We start from the raw sequence: 15981 nt of genomic DNA on the forward strand, positions 1-15981 counted from the left end.
GTCACAGGGTTAGGAGGCTCATTGTATCTGTCTGGGAAGAACAGAAAAGCTGGGGTCCAAAGGTCTGGGATGCTTGGATTTGCCACTTCTAAGCTTAAGAGGGAGCACCCTGGCACCACTAGAAAGGGGTGTTTGACATTATCTGGCTCCTGACTGGATTTCTCTCCTGCTTCACATGCTCTTCCTCACTGTCAACCACTGCAACACCGGACAACTCCAGTTCAGAGAATGCATCGTGCTCTTTCATGCCTCACTTACATTGTTTTATCTTCCTAGAAATGAACTTCTACTGCTTTGCCTACCTGAAGAATGCTTCTCATCCTCCAAAACCAAGCTATGACTCACCTACTTTGATCCTCACAATGCCTTAGAATAGAATCATTGTACGTAATATACTGTATGTCAGTTTATAAAAAATAGAGGTCTTTCACCTCACGGTGGCACCTGGTAGGTCTGACACATGAGTGAAAGGCTGTGTCCTGATAAGGGTCTAGCGCACCTTTCTCTGCCGGGCGGCTGACACCATAGTGCAGTCCCTTGATTGATTTGTTTCTAGAGCCTCAGCTGGACCACCTCACTTAGAGGAATATTTACAGCGTCGCTTTCCTGCTATTGGGTGCTGGCATCGGCCCGGGTGACCTTCCAGTCTCCCTGAACGCACAGCACCTCGGCCAGCACTAAAGCTCAGTTCTGCAAAGCGAGAGAGATATGAGGACGAGATGCTCTTGGCAATGCCACCCACAGATCCCATACCAGGAGTTGGCCCTTCAGAGGATGACCTGGAGAGAGAGAGGGATGACTGCTATATGGCTCTGGGGTGGGTCTCTCTCTCTCTCTCTCTCTCTCTCTCTCTCTCTCTCTCTCTCTCTCCCTTACTCTCCCTCACTCTCCCTCATTCTCACTCACTCTCTCTCTCTCTCCCCCATTCCACTATCTCTCCTCTTTCCCCCCTCTCTGTATGTATGTATATATCCCCTCCTCTCTCTGTATGTAAATATATATGTATGTATGTGTGTAGGGAGACACTGGGCTCCAAGGAATTTCTGAACTGTTGCGTGTGGATGGGCATTTTTTCTGGGAAGACACCTTTAATCAGTTTTGCAAAGAGGTCCATGATGATTACATACTAAGGCCTACCATTCCAGAAACGTGCCTTTCTTGAGGCAGTTCTGCTCAGAGAACCAACTGCTGACTTGAGATTACAGAGGCCTTGGTCATAGTCAAGGCAGATCATGGAAGGGGCTCAGATCCCCACCGACCCCAACACACACACACACACTGCAGCACTTACACGCTCCCATACACCCCAGAAAAGCCATTCTGAAGATAAACGTTGTGTGCCATTTAAGGAAGGTCCATGGTTCTTCTACAAGATCAAGTGTAATGAGTGAGAAGAGCGAGCCTTAGGATACTTCTACACTGGCCTTTATGTTCCTTAGAGCAACAAATATTCCACACATAAAACGGCAAATCTCCAGGGTCTCACTCCTGATGAAAAGTCATGTTGATCCTGTTCTATCGGTCTTGGCCTCAGGAACGGTAAATAAACAGACAAATCCTGTGCCATGGCTCTTTTACATTTGACCTTTCCTTTCTCTGGCATAGAAGCCTGTGGTTTTAAAAGACAGCAGGAAAAGGTTTCCATATTAAACAGGCAAGAAGCACGCTTGCGCATGCGCTCACACACAGGCACTAATAGAAAGCAAATCTAAAACTGGAGAGGCTTATACTAAACTCTGGGGAATTGAGAGTCACTTTTCACCCACATCCTGTAAGGGCAGAAAAAGCACAGGAAAAGGTTTCTATTAAAATGTATGGTTTTTTTTTCTTTTTTAAGGAAAAACATAAATCATTCATATTCATCCAGATATCTGAATAGCTCAGCTGGACATTTTTTCCCCTTGGTTCCCACTGTCCCCCACCTCCCCCCAGTGAATCTTTTACATTTCAATTGTTAACAGTGCATACTTTGTACCCAAATAGGTGTGGGCTCTGCCACTGACTTGCTAAGTAATGCTGGGCAGGTTTCTTAACCTCGTTGAGAACCTCACTGTTCATGGGCTAAATGGGAGTATGAATAGTACTGATTCCCAATGGCTGCTGAGAGAATGAAATAAAATGGTGCATTAAAAACATAGCCCAGCACATTCTGAGCATTCACTTGATGGTAGTTAAAAAATAGAAGCTAGGGAATAACATCTCTATCAATGAAACAAACAATTCCATGGACACATCTTCATGCGTTATCAGACACGTTGAACATGTAGATAGAAAAAAATCAGACATGGTGGGGCTGTTTTCTCAGTGAGAATTCCCCACCTTACACACTACATGGGTGGTTAGAATGCCCTCCTCAGCTTCAGGGGAGCCCAAGTCTGGCAGAGAAGGGTCCTCCCTCCCTGGGAACACTGTGGGCCATCTGCCCAGGCCCACAGAGGGCCCAGAAAGCCACAGCCTGGGAGGCATCCCTGTTCCCAGTGACCAGGCCCAGCGAGTCCCACCTGCTCTTCCAGAAAGCCGTGGTCAGACCCAAACCAACATGCCTCCTGGCCATCTCCACTATGATGATTCCCCTAAGTTCATCTGAGCCAGGAAATGATATTCCCGAGAACTCGTTAATGAAATGATCATCACCCTTCAGAGCCCATCAGAATTGCATTTTCATCTTTGTCATCAAAAGGACTTGAACTTACTTTCTTCAAATTCACCATGTCAACAAAATCCTCCCTGGGTTTTGGCCTTACACTTTTTTTCTTTAAGTATGGAAGGCTGGGGACTTCGGACTATGAATTCCTCCTCCCTTTTGGCAATTACTCTGGTGAAGTTTGGGTAAAATGGTGTTTACTCTGTTAAGCCTCATTCCTGATCACCTCTTATTCAGATCACATAAAACACGTTCAGCAAATGGGTTCACCACAGGGTCCGCATCCACACCTGACTGCCAGGAACCCACTTATCAATCCCACCACAGACCTTTTCTCTAAGCTTCTCTTGCCTGTTGGAATCTTACTTCTTCCAAGATTTCTACATGGCCTAATCACTGCTTTCAACCTAAATTTCTTTAGCCTCTAGTTTAACTACCATCCCCACAGCAGAGGATGAAAAGCAAAGCAAATCATTTTTCATTTTATATAAAAAAAGCTGACTTAGCTTATTAGTAACCATCAACAGATGCTCTAGACCAGTGGTTCTCAACCTTCCTAATGCCGCGACCCTTTAATACAGTTCCTCATATTGTGGTGACGCCCAATTTCCTTGCTACAAATTGAACACAATTAAAGCATAGTGATTAATCACAAAAACAATATGTAATTATATATGTGTTTTCCAATGGTCTTAGGTGACCCCTGTGAAAGGGTCGTTTAACCTCCAAAGGGGTCTTGACCCACAGGTTGAGAACCGGTGCTCTAGACAATTCCCTCATCATCCACAAATCCCTGACATCAGGGAAGTGTGAGTCAGCACCAGGATTGGGACCAACGGGATTCCACGTATCCGCTTGGCCATTTCTGACAATTTCTTACATCCCTACAGGTGACTTTTCAAAGGAAATCAGAGCAACAGCGTTTCCTTACCCGACAGTCTCTCTGAAGAGTTTTCATGAGCGCATTGTATGTTTCTGTATCAAAATACAACCCTTCGTGCATGTCTTGTAGGAAATCTAAGTCCTTAAAGGTGGGGTTGGACTTTTCTCTCTCTTTTCGGGATGCTCTTCGCTTGTAGGTCGAGCCTTTCAAGTCGTATGTAAAGTGCATTCTCATGGCGCGCGGCAAGACATTGTTCATCACCACGATTCTGATGTTAATGCCCCCTGATTGCATGCAATACAGTCCATAAAATTTTGGCAAAAGAGTCCTTGGATTCTGGTTTAAATTCTAAATAAAGAAAAAGAAAAAAAATGATTAAAATATCCTATTTTTACCAAATAAGCTCCACTAAAGATGTATTTTCACCTGTTTTAAAAAAACAGAACACGATTGTCTTTACTAATGGCCATTGCTAAAAGTTTGCTGCCCCTAATCTAGTTCTTCAATTGGCTTATTTCAATAGCAACTTTATCATTCTAAACTCAAGACACTAAAAGTAGCTGAATTAAAAATGGACAGAAAGTCCCAAGTTAGCTCCAAGTAAAAAATGGGCAAAGAATTGATTAGTGTCGTGTGTGACTATTCTCTAAGGTAGCCAAAGACAAAATTAATTGCTTGGGAATAAGGGATGAACATTTTAAATTTTAATAGCTCCGGAAAAACTGTCTTCCGAAATGGCCAGTCTGATTCACAGGCACACTTTGTAAGATTACACATTTTCACTCTTATCAGTGCTGAGTATCAAACTTTAAAATCTTTGTAAACATGATTGGTGAAAAATGAAAACTTTAAAAAATAATTTGAACATCACTGATTAGAGAAATGTAATATTTCTGATTTATATTTAGGTACCTCAAAGATAATTTTCTGCTAACATCCATCCCCTTGCTGACTTAGGTTTTTGTTCTTGTTGGAGTCCTTGATATAGTCTAGATATTTACCATTTTCCTATTCTCTAGGGAGTAAATATTTTGTCCCAGTCTTTTTAAAATATAAAAACAAAGAATACATGCCTGTTTTTGTCCTACTTTAAAAGTAGGTGAGAAAGGAATGGCATATATATATATATATGAAAAGTCTCTACTGTGCACAAACCTTCCCCTAATTCCCAACTTTTGAGGAAACGAATATTCCCACTTTCCTTATATCATTCCAGAAATATTCGATGTGCTTATCTTAATCTTGTGCTATTTTTTCATTATACAGATGTTTTGTTTTTTAATGTAGTAACATTCATGAACTCACTTCTTGGGCTTTTTTGGCTTCTTGTTTAACAAAGCGTTTTATATCCCCAGGTTATAAATGCCTTCTCTTCCAGATCTTCATAGTTTTGGTCCTTACATTATGTTTTTACACCATATGAAATTAATTTGTGTGAGTGCGAAAGATCTAAAACAGGAATTAAATTTTTTTTTCTTCAATGTGACGTAGCCATTTATTGACGAGTCTATCCTTTCCCAATTGAGTTTAAGTTCCTCCTATATCATATGATAAGTTATCAAAGCACATGCATTTATTTCTGGACACTTGATTTGAAGCCACTGATCTACTTGCCTACCACATCTATAATTTTAGTACGGCTTTATAGAGTTTTGATATATTAAGAGCAGGCCCACCATTCTTTCCCCCCAAAATGTTTTGTCCGTTCTTACAACTCTTCCCTTCCACTGTTTAATTTTTTAGGTGCTTTTAAAATAATACTTGTTTTTACATGCAAATGAATCAGCTTTGTCAAGTTCTAGGAAAACATTATATTGGAATTACACTGGATTATATGTTTACTTGGGGGTAATTGAAATCTTTACAATACTGAGTTCAGAAATGATGCATATGTCTTTACTATCTTACATCATTTTTATGTCCTTAAATAAAATTTTTTAACTTTCCATCATATTAGTCTTATACATTTCTTTTCATAAACTACAAAATTTTGCAGGGTTACTTGTCATATGTTATAGTTACTTTAATTTGCTTTCCCAATCAGAATTATAGTATGTCTTCATTTACTTATCTTTATTTTTCTAATAATGTTCCTTATATGATTCTCATTATGAATGGAATCTCCCCTCCCCCATATTCTCCAACTCTATACGATCTACATAATAGAATACATGGATTTTGTAGATTTGTCTTATATCTGGTGGATTCTTAATACCTAGAAACTACCAGTGTATTTTCTTGAAATTTTGCTGATTTTCAATTTTATAATTTGTAAAGAACAGAGTTTACACCTTCCTTCTATTTCTGTATCAAACATTTATTGCTAAGAATTCTAGCCAATATATCAGAAAGGACCATTGGTGAAGGACATCCTTTTTCTTTTCTATCATTTCCAGTGAAAGGGCTCTTGTTCTTCTCAATGAGATATGTGAATTCTTGGAGACTGATAAAGGTATAAAATATGAGTATTCACATACTTCTTACATTGAAAGACCTCCCTGCCAATTTTTGGAATTTTAATTAAGAAAAGATGTTGAATTTCGAGTGCCTTAGTTTCTCTTCAATGTCTATTTGGAAAACTACATGATGTTCCCATCCGTTTCTTGTTAGTGGGATGAATTATATTGTTTGTTACACTAGCATACATGACTTGGATAAAACCACTTGTTCAGCTAAATTTTAAAGTTTTACTGAATATTTATTAATTTCAATTTAATACTCATGTAAGAGACTAGTCTATCTAGAACTACAGAGGCTTAGAACTATAGACATTTAAGATTTGCTCACTTAGAGGTTAGCCAAGAGTGTGATGTTAGTTTGATTCCAATTTTACATTATTTTAAAATGTGTGTATAAATACAATACAGCCGAAAGGACATATACCAACTTATACCAAATATTAGTAATACACATCTCTGGGAAAGGAATTATGGATGGTTGCATTCTTTTTCCTTTTCTGTATTTTTTATATTCTCTAACAGAAAGAAGAGAATTTGCTCAAAAATAAAAGCTATTCATTCAGGATCAAGACCTTTTAAAATCTGTGCATGCTGTCATTTAAGATTCGTATTTAGATGTTTGATCGCTCTATTTACATGTGTGGCAGATTTACAGCACTTAATGTAGTCTCTAGCAGAGTTTGGATTTAAATAATCTTTTACACATAAATGAGCTGTGTGGCATCTCATCAATTCTGTTTTGAAACAAGGACAACAGTTATCTCTCTCAGCAAGTAAGCAGCAGGACTGGGGGCTTGACATCTAAACTGCTTCCTGTAGCCATTCCAACCACAGATCATTATTAACTGTCATGAAGGTGCCAATACATGGGAGGGATGAAGATGAAAAGGTTACTTAGGAAAGTGTTTATTTTTGAAAAATTTAGACTAAATGTCTAGTAAATTCACCTAGACTAGATTACTGGTTGTTTGTCTCTAAAACATTACATGAAAGGTGATTTTCATGTCATTATACTTAACCTATGAAATTCTGAATTATAGTGGTTATTCTTGAATGAATGCTGGTACATAGTGCAGGGGTTAAAGACACAGCCTTCTGGAACCCTACCACTTGTATTCAAGTCCCACCTCTACAGCTCACTCCCTGAATAACCCCTGGCAACTTATTCCATTTATCTTTGTCTCAGTTACTCATCTACAAAATGGCAATGACTGAAGTGTCCAAAATTGCTGTGAGGATTAAATGTGTTAATACAAGAAAAGCACTTGTAGCTGTTCTTAACATAGTTTAGCACTCAACGAATATTAACCACTCATGTTATTAGTATGTACTGGGTGCAAGGAGTTTACAATGAATGCATTGCTTCCTTTATCTTACATCCTGTGTCTGTCTCTCTCTCTCTCTCTCTCTCTCTCTCTCTCTCTCTCTCTCTCTCTCTCTCATCACAACCACCACATAAAATAGGCATTTCCCAGCTTTTAAAGATTGAAAGGACTAAGGCTCAGAGGTTACCTTGCTTACTCATGGTCACACAGTCAGTTAATGGCTGAGCTGGGATTTGAACCCAGGGCAGAGCAAGTTAACAGCTATGCTCTGCTACTCAGTTCTATTTTGCTTTTCAAATCTTGTCAAGAAATGTCATAGCATAGTCTAAATACAAAATAAAGTTCACCAGAGAGAAAGAAACATGCCAAAGAGTCACTAAGGACACACACAGAAATACACTTTTGAAGAAAGTAATTAAATCTCAAGCAGAAGCTTTAATTATGTGCAGCTACTTACCATGTAATAGCCGGGCAGCAGCTTCTGAAGGAACTCCGCCTCTTTATGCTGAACGGTTTTGATAATAAATTCATCATCACTGGTCACAAAAAACAAGGATCCACTGGCTCCGGGGTTGGACAGCTCTATCAGCGGTTCATTGCAGAGGGAATACTGAAGAGTAAGGAGGAAAACCACAGCATTACCTATCTGGCCATTTGCAAACAGGCAGCGCTCTCCATGAGCTTTAAGAAGAGGCTCCGGGTACACTCAGAAGGCTCTGTGGGAGATGTCAGAAACTTTAATTGATCCATTTATCTTAATAATACTTTGATGGGACACAGACATGCCCTTCCCACCCCTGGCGTTATATGATAGAATCATAAATCATCGCATGTATTCGATGAGATAGCTCAAACAGCAGTGTTGACTAAGGTGCTCTGTTCCCCAGAAGTGCCCATAAAATAACAACTAAAGGTCGGATCCACACTGTGTATTTGTCACTTGAACACTGACACCTGTTCTCTTCTCATGATTTATTCTCCCAAAGAGTGTTATCCACTCAGGGCTTCGCCAAGGAAATGTCTCTAACATCTGTATCTCCAGCCCAGATCTCTCTCTAGGACTCCAGACCTGTACACCTAACCTTTTATTGGATATTTTTTACTTAGTTATATCACAAACATTCCACATGCAACGAGTTCAAAATCAAATTCATCTCAGGACTGTGGCGCCTTTGTGGGAATTAGAAAAAGGTGCCTCTTTCTCCCGGCAGATGTAGCAGCGGGCCAGTTACAAGGTTGGTGAGTAGGAGGGCTGAATTCCAGGCTCCATCCCCTCACCGTGGCCAGGTATTCTTGAAGGTGCACACCCTGCACGACCAGGCACGGCCACTGTACACCTGCCTCCTGCAGCATCCTCCATCTTCTCCTTTCTCCCTGCCTATCATAGGGAATGGAAGCATCTTTGTTCCCCAAACACTTGGGCAGGGTACCCTTAATGCCTCACATTTCTTCACCTTCCACATCCAGACTCTTGATTATACCAACCCCCTTCATGACATCTCTTTTGCCAATACCCTCAGTTCAATGGTTTCATCACTTCATGCCTTGATTACTATGGAAAGTCCCACCTCATCTCAACTATCCACACGCCAGCCCTCCAGTGCATTCTCCAACAGGAAACCAAGGATCTTTCTAAAATACAAAGCTGAGCATACCCTTCCATGCCTTCACAGCTTTCAGTGGTTTCCACTGTCTACATAGAAGATAATACCCAAGATTTTAGAACAGATGTTTTAAGGCCAGGAAAGGCCCAGCTCTGCCCTGCGATCTTTTCTCTCTTCACGTCCCTCTTCACATTCTAGCTCTAGTCGTAGAGAGCTGCTTCCCATTTTATCAAATGTGCTGCACACTCTTAACTACTAGCCTTTGGCATTCTCCTCTACCAGAAACAACCTCCAGACTACCTTCACCTGGTTGACGACCACTCCATCATGAACTCATTCAACATTTAAAACGCCTATTGAGCCTGTGTCATTTCCCAGGCATTCATGAAGCTGATATCCTAGGAGAGGAAACAGACAGTGAACTAACAAGTGAATAAATTTACATCAGAGTGTGGTAAGTGCTAGTGAGAAAAATGAAGCATGAAAAGGGGGGCGGAGAGTCCCAGCAATGGGTGAGGACTGGGCTGCAATACATTTTAAGTAGGGTGGTCACGGGAAGCCTCATTGGGAAGGTGGCATTTGAGCAGAGGCCTGTGGAGATCTGGGGCGTTTCAGGCCGAGGGAAGGACAACTGCGAAAGTGTGGAGACCTGGGGAGTTCAAGGCACAGCAAGGAGGCCAGTGGCTGGAGCAGGTAAGCAAGGAGGGGAGCTGCAAAGGATGAAGCCAGGAGGGTCGAGCTGGCCAGAGCACGCAGGTGCCACAGGCCACTGTAAGGACAACGGCCTCTTCTCTAGGGGAGCTGAAAGCCCCTGGAGCAGTGGTTCTCAACCTTCCTAATGCCGCGGCCCTTTAATACAGTTCCTCATGTTGTGGTGACCCCCAACCATAGAATTATTTCCGTTGCTACTTCATAACTGTAATGTTGCTACTGTTATGAATCGTCATGTAAATATCTGATACGCAGGATGTATTTTCATTGTTACAAATTGAACATTATTAAAGCATAGTGATTAATCACAAACACAATATGTAATTATATATATGTTTTCCGATGGTCTTAGGCGATCCCTGTGAAAGGGTCGTTCGACCCCCAAAGGGGTCGTGACCCACAGGTTAAGAACCGCTGCCCTGGAGCGTCTGGAGCAGAGCACCACTCCATCTACTGTGTGAGAACCCACTGCAGGTGGACGAAAGGAAGATGCAGGGAGCACAGTGAGGAGGCTGTTACAGTGATGTGGCTTTCAGTGTTGCTAGCACTCATTCCAGAAAACTCCCTGGTTCCGCGAGTCTAGATCAACTGCCTCCTGCCATTGGACGTCCTCACCACAGAAGTTACTACAAAAACACCTTAATGGCCTATTCACAGATTCCGAGCTCCCATTAGAGCGCTGTGAGTGCAGAAACTATGAATATCGGATCCTGTGATACTGCTCAGGACCGAGGCCTTGCACATAGCGGACATTCAGTAACTTTTTGTCAAACAAATGACTGGACTTCATCAACAACAAGGGCTGTAAATCTCGCCAAAAGTGACAAAAACTAGCAGAGAGGTCAATTTTTGGTTACCGAGCTCAGCGTTTCACTAATAATCCTCATTACTGACTAGAGAAACACTGGGTGAGAGCCAAGGTAAGGAGGCGAACATGTGTGTGATCTGACTAGCCCTGGGGAATGGCACAGGCAGGGATTTAAAGAACCGTAGCCTCTGACGGAGGCCTCTGACCACACGGCTGAACACCCCTCAAAGACTTCCATCTGGGCTTGTGAAGGCAAGTCAGAGAGGAGGGGCGGCAGAGAAGGAGGGAGGAGAAACTGGGAGAAAAATGACTAAAAAGCAGTTCTCTAGTTGTCCCCTTCTAGACTCTCTTGCTTTGGCAGCACCTCAGACAAGGGGAAGAAAATTCTCCAAGGAGAGAAAGAAGCCAAATGCTTACTGCCTTCCTAACAGGCACTGGCAACTTCCATCTCCTTCCTCAGCCTTCTTCCTCCTTCCTCACTTCCTGACGCTCTCGTGCTGGGCAGCACTACCGCCTTGGCCTTTCTGGACAAGTTGAGGACAAGGTAGGAAAACAGCAATAGCATCAGCCTGCGCACAGGATGCCGTACAAGCCGAGGGGAAGCAGAGGGCACCTTCCTGCCGTGAGGGCGTCCGTGTGGTGGGTGGTCAGTGGCAGGGCCAGGGACTCGGAACCAACCGATGTTTGTAACACGTGGCGCTGCCCGTGGCTGCTTGTGCAACCTGGAGTCTAAGGAATCTCATCTCTAAAACAAAGATAATAATGCCTACGAGAAAGCAGTTGGAAGCTTTTAGAGTGGATGCTTTCAAAATGCCTGGCAACGGCTGACCGTTTAGCTCTGGCTGGTGCTAACTTTGATTACATGACCATATGCCAGTGGTTCTCAACCTTGGCTGCACATTAGAATCACCTGGGAATCTTTTTTAAAATCCTGATTTCTGGGCCTCATCCTCCAGAAATTGTTTCTTTGTTACTAATGTTGTGGCCTCACCCCATAACAAAGAAACAGAATTTCCGGAGGATGAGACCCAGAAATCAGGATTTAAACAAGATTCCCAGGTGATTCTAATGTGCAGCCAAGGTTGAGAACCACTGGCATATGCAGTGGAGAGAGGCACTCCACTGGCAACAGACAGGCAGGTGAGGGAGGGCTGGCGGTGCCTTAGGATGCACTGAGGGCCTCAGCCCGACTCCTACGGCAGCAGGCCTGCCCACAGATACACCGAGAAGCAAGACAAAAAGTGGGCCTTTTCTGCAGTCACAAATTCGAGACACTGGAAAATAAAGGCCTCAAAGAAGGAAGGCAGGACTCAGACTCTAGAAATTCTGATTCCTTGTTCCATAGGTTGGAAGTCTTGGCTCAGAACCCTCTCATGGATTGGAGCAAATGCTGCGGAAGTACAAAAACACAGAGTGTGGAAATAAGAGGCTGCAAACAGAGAAATGAGGGGGTGATTCAGGCAGAGCTGTCTGGAGAAAACTGGAGTCAGACCTGAACATCTGCTCCCAATTAGTCTCAAATTCTTCTATAAGCAGTGACATAATATGGAGATTATTTCGTGGGTTACTTAATTGTCCAACACTCTTTTATTGTGTCATTTTTAAATTAGTATGAAAGGGGGAAATGAAGTGTTCTGCCGCATTTTAATAACTTCCCGGGGGTCTCTACAAGCACAGCGTTAGTGTGCAACAAACTGGCGTCATGATACTGACCAGAAATATGACCACTGTCATCTATGATTATATGGTTTCTCCACCTACAATTCTGTTACATTCTCTTCTAAGCAACCTTCACTGAAAGGCTGGCTGCCTTTTAAGAGCAAATAAGGAGGAGAGATGGGAACAGTTTAATTAGCCACATGATCAACAAGCCCCGTGCACTCCTGGGTTTTATGTGCCTTCCAGGCACTTCCATTTGTGCCCGCTGGTCCAATGTATTCGCTCTCTGGCTTCTGTTTCCTGCAGGGCCTCCCTCCTATACCCTTGGAAAGAACGCAGAGTACAGCCCAGCTGGGCCCTGCGAAGGCAACTTAACAATGTACACTTGCATGGCGTGATCCTTTCCCTGCCATTTCTTCCCGACTGTGTTAAATATGCACCCTGCTCTCTCTCTTATTGGTATCAGTGAACCTGAAAAGACATCATATAAATCCCCCTGGGGTTTTGATGGAGAAGGAAATGAACCAAAGGCTGTTGCCCAAGCAGAGACGGGGAAAAAGCTCTGGGGCCCCTTCGCCTTCTCTTGGGAGGTGTTTATTCAGGAACAAATAAGGAAGAAAAAGCGATTGCATGGCTGAGCGGGGCACGCAGAAGCACCTTCACCGAGCTGTATCACAGTCCAAATTAGGCACGTTTCAACATGACACTTGCAATGGAACAGCATTTTAATGGAACCGAGAACATGAACAGAATAATTCAGGCTGAAATCCAGATGCAACAGCACAAAACTAAGGAGAAAGACACATATCAAGGAGTTCCAATATCAAACCTATCTACAGAGCTTCCAATCACCACCTAATGCTAGCCCCTCCCCCACCGTTAGATCAGTCTATCTTCGCCAATTTGGGTTTAAAGAGCCCATTTGACAGATGGCAGGATGCACGTGGTAGAGATTTGCACTACATCCTACTTTGCTCCCCACAGTTTTTCATGGTCCATCTTATTTCATTTTTCTGTGTTTACCTGGGCTTAATGTTTCCAAAATGCGTTTTGTTAGGGCTGTTTGAGCTCTTTGGCTGTATTCTTCAGACTGGATAATCACTGTTCACAGTTCAATGAGCTAGGGCAGTGGTCGGCAAACCCCAGCACGCGAGCCACGTGCGGCTCTTTGGCCCCTTGAGTGTGGCTCTTCCACAAAATACCAAGTGCGGGCGTGCACGTACAGTGCGAAGTTGACTTAAAACTTTAAGTAAAGTTTATTAAGTTAATTTTAGGGAATGTGTGGAGTGAAAGAAGATGTAGTATTGAGGATTGAGAAAGGTATATGGTGATGGTTTGGACATACAGAGAGGATGAACGAAAGGAGACGAAACAAGTATTCAAGACAAGTGTGGATGGGAGAGTTGGAAGGGGTCGACCTCAGTGAACCAGCGAACATACCTCAATCAGATTGAGGACATTTTTAGCAAAGGCCAGCTTAGGAGTACCCTAATTAAGTTAATAACAATGTACCTACCTATATAGTTTAAGTCTAAAAAATTTGGCTCTCAAAAGAAATTTCAATCGTCATACTGTTGATATTTGCCTCTGTTGACTAATGAGTTTGCCGACCACTGAGCTAGGGAATACCTACCTTGAGACCACAATTAATGAGAGGCCTGTGACTTAGTGGGTTGGGAAGCATGAGGCCAGATGGTAAAAGGAAAAGAATGCTGTGGAGGGGGGGGATGGGGAGACGGCTGTTCTGATATGGACACTGTCCCCACCAATGTGGGTAACCTTGGCATTTCCCTTCACTGACCCCAGCTTCAGATGCCTCACCTAAAAGGAAAGGTTGGGCTAGAAAGTCTCTGAGGCTCACACCTGACTTTCTGAAGCATGCCGTGTCCTACAAAAGACCATTTCCTCAAAGGCCACATTCCAGGTCACTGCGTGGGGGCCCCAGTTGGGGTGGTTTGGAGGTTGAGTGTCTAGAAGCTCCAAGACCTATAGGGGGAGCTGCCTCAGTCCTGGGCTGTGGATCCCCGGTGCAGGGCAAGTGGGTAGCTGTAGCCAATGAGGACCAGGCCATGTGTAACTAGAGAGCCACTGCCCCTGCTGTGTTTCTTGCAGGTCCCTGAGGTGGGCCTGGTTATTGAACTGTGTATACAGTTATAAGGCTGGTGGAAATGGGAAAAAAAAACCACAAAAGGTTATTTCCTCCCGGTCTTATCTTTTTCTCCCCTAACTTTTCATTATGGAAAAATTTCCAACATATATAAAAGTAGAGAGAACCGTGTAATCAACATCCATGTTTCTGTCTTTTGGCTTCAACAATTATCAACTCATGGCCAATTTTGTCTTCTTTTCACTCCTAACCACTCCCCTGCCTGGTTCCCTCATATTCCTTTGAAGCAAATCCCAGACATCAAATCATATCATCCATCAGATACTTCTTAAAAGAGAAGAACTCCTCCTTTAAAACAGAATACCATCATCCCACCAAAACAATAGCTCAATAATGTCAAATATGTAGTCAGTCGCTACATTTCATTCATTTCCTGTAATTAAAGAAAACCTATTTATTTGAATTATATGGCCCTATCTTTTTAATATTCCTGATCAAAACCTCTCCCTCCTGCTATACTGGCCTACTCAAAGTCCTTCTAAAGGTTTAATGCATTTGTAGCTTTGGTATCACAGTCACCTCCCTCTGGCCCCTTCCAACATCTTTCCCTTCAAATCCTATGTAATTTTAAAATCACAGTTAAACCACATATGCCCATAAGAAGGCCTCTTAATCATTAATCCAAGAGAGAGAGAGACACCCCCCCCCCCCCACACTACACTATCTTCATATTTTTGGATTCTTTTTCCCAATTCCTGGACCATTTAATGTGTTGCTTCTGTCTTTTTATTTACTGCCTGGTAGAATGGTTCTTTCCTACATAAACCAATTATTCTAATTGGATTCTAAGTTCTCTGACTCTCATGAATTATAATGTCTTGAATCTCCCAAAAGTTATTAGCGAAGTATTTTAGTTACAATAGGTGTTCAAAATAGGCAATGATTAATTTACCTTTCTGCCAGGTACATGAAGGAAGACTTTTTAAAAAATATATATTTTTATTGATTTCGGACAGGAAGGGAGAGGGACAGAGATAGAAATATCAATGATGAGAGAGAATCATTGATTGGCTGCCTCCTACACGCTCCCTACTGGGGATCAAGCCCTCAACCCGGGCATGTGCCCTCAATCAGAATCGAGCCCGGGACCCTTGAGTCCACAGGCTGACGCTCTATCCACTGAGCCAAGTCGGCTAGGGTTGAAGGAAGACTTTGCTTCCAGAAGCCATCAGCTTAGTCTCCTATGCTCCTTCGTGAACACTTTGACCTCATTATGAAAGTAAACTTTCTAGCTTACAGGCTCATTACTGTGACAGCCACATGAGGCCTTGTTCAGAAATGGGCCTTCCCAAAAGAAAGCTGTGCTGTGAGACAGAATGAGCAGCAGCAAGGGCTTCCCAGCCTGGGGGTCAACGGCCACAGGAGAGGCCTACTCGGGAGAGGGCAGAGGGGCAGCCATCCCATACTGACTGGATCTGTGTTATGAAATGCAAATGTATGGTATCCCCTTTGCCTGCAGAATCTCAAGGAAATTCAGAGAGAAAAATGCATTAATTTCTCATGTGTAGCAGATAAGGGATTGATCTTATCCTATCTAATAAAAGACAAAAATGGTAATTGGCGTACGACCAATACCCTTTTCATTGGCTAATCAGGGCTATATGCAAATTAACTGCCAACTAAGATTGGCAGTTAACTGCCAACAAGATGGCGGTTAATTTGCATATGTAGGCACAATGCAGGGAGGCGAAAGGGAAAGCAGGAAGAAGCCCCCTGCCACT

General features: G+C 42.8%; 1 protein-coding gene across 4 annotated transcripts in view; it reads right to left on the reverse strand.

The window, feature by feature from the left end:
• Positions 1–15981, reverse strand: part of PIP5K1B (phosphatidylinositol-4-phosphate 5-kinase, type I, beta) — a 309531-nt gene that overhangs the window by 100869 nt on the left and 192681 nt on the right. For all 4 annotated transcript variants that reach the window (XM_015565018.1, XM_015565016.1, XM_015565015.1 and 1 more), the window contains 2 exons: positions 7769–7921; positions 3576–3875 (listed from right to left, as the gene is read on the reverse strand). In XM_015565018.1, coding sequence (XP_015420504.1) covers positions 3576–3875; positions 7769–7921 — 453 coding nt within the window. The remainder of the gene's footprint in view (positions 1–3575; positions 3876–7768; positions 7922–15981) is intronic.

Source organism: Myotis davidii, unplaced genomic scaffold (assembly GCF_000327345.1).
Source record: "Myotis davidii unplaced genomic scaffold, ASM32734v1 scaffold616, whole genome shotgun sequence".
In the NCBI taxonomy this organism is placed as follows: Eukaryota; Metazoa; Chordata; class Mammalia; order Chiroptera; family Vespertilionidae; genus Myotis; species Myotis davidii.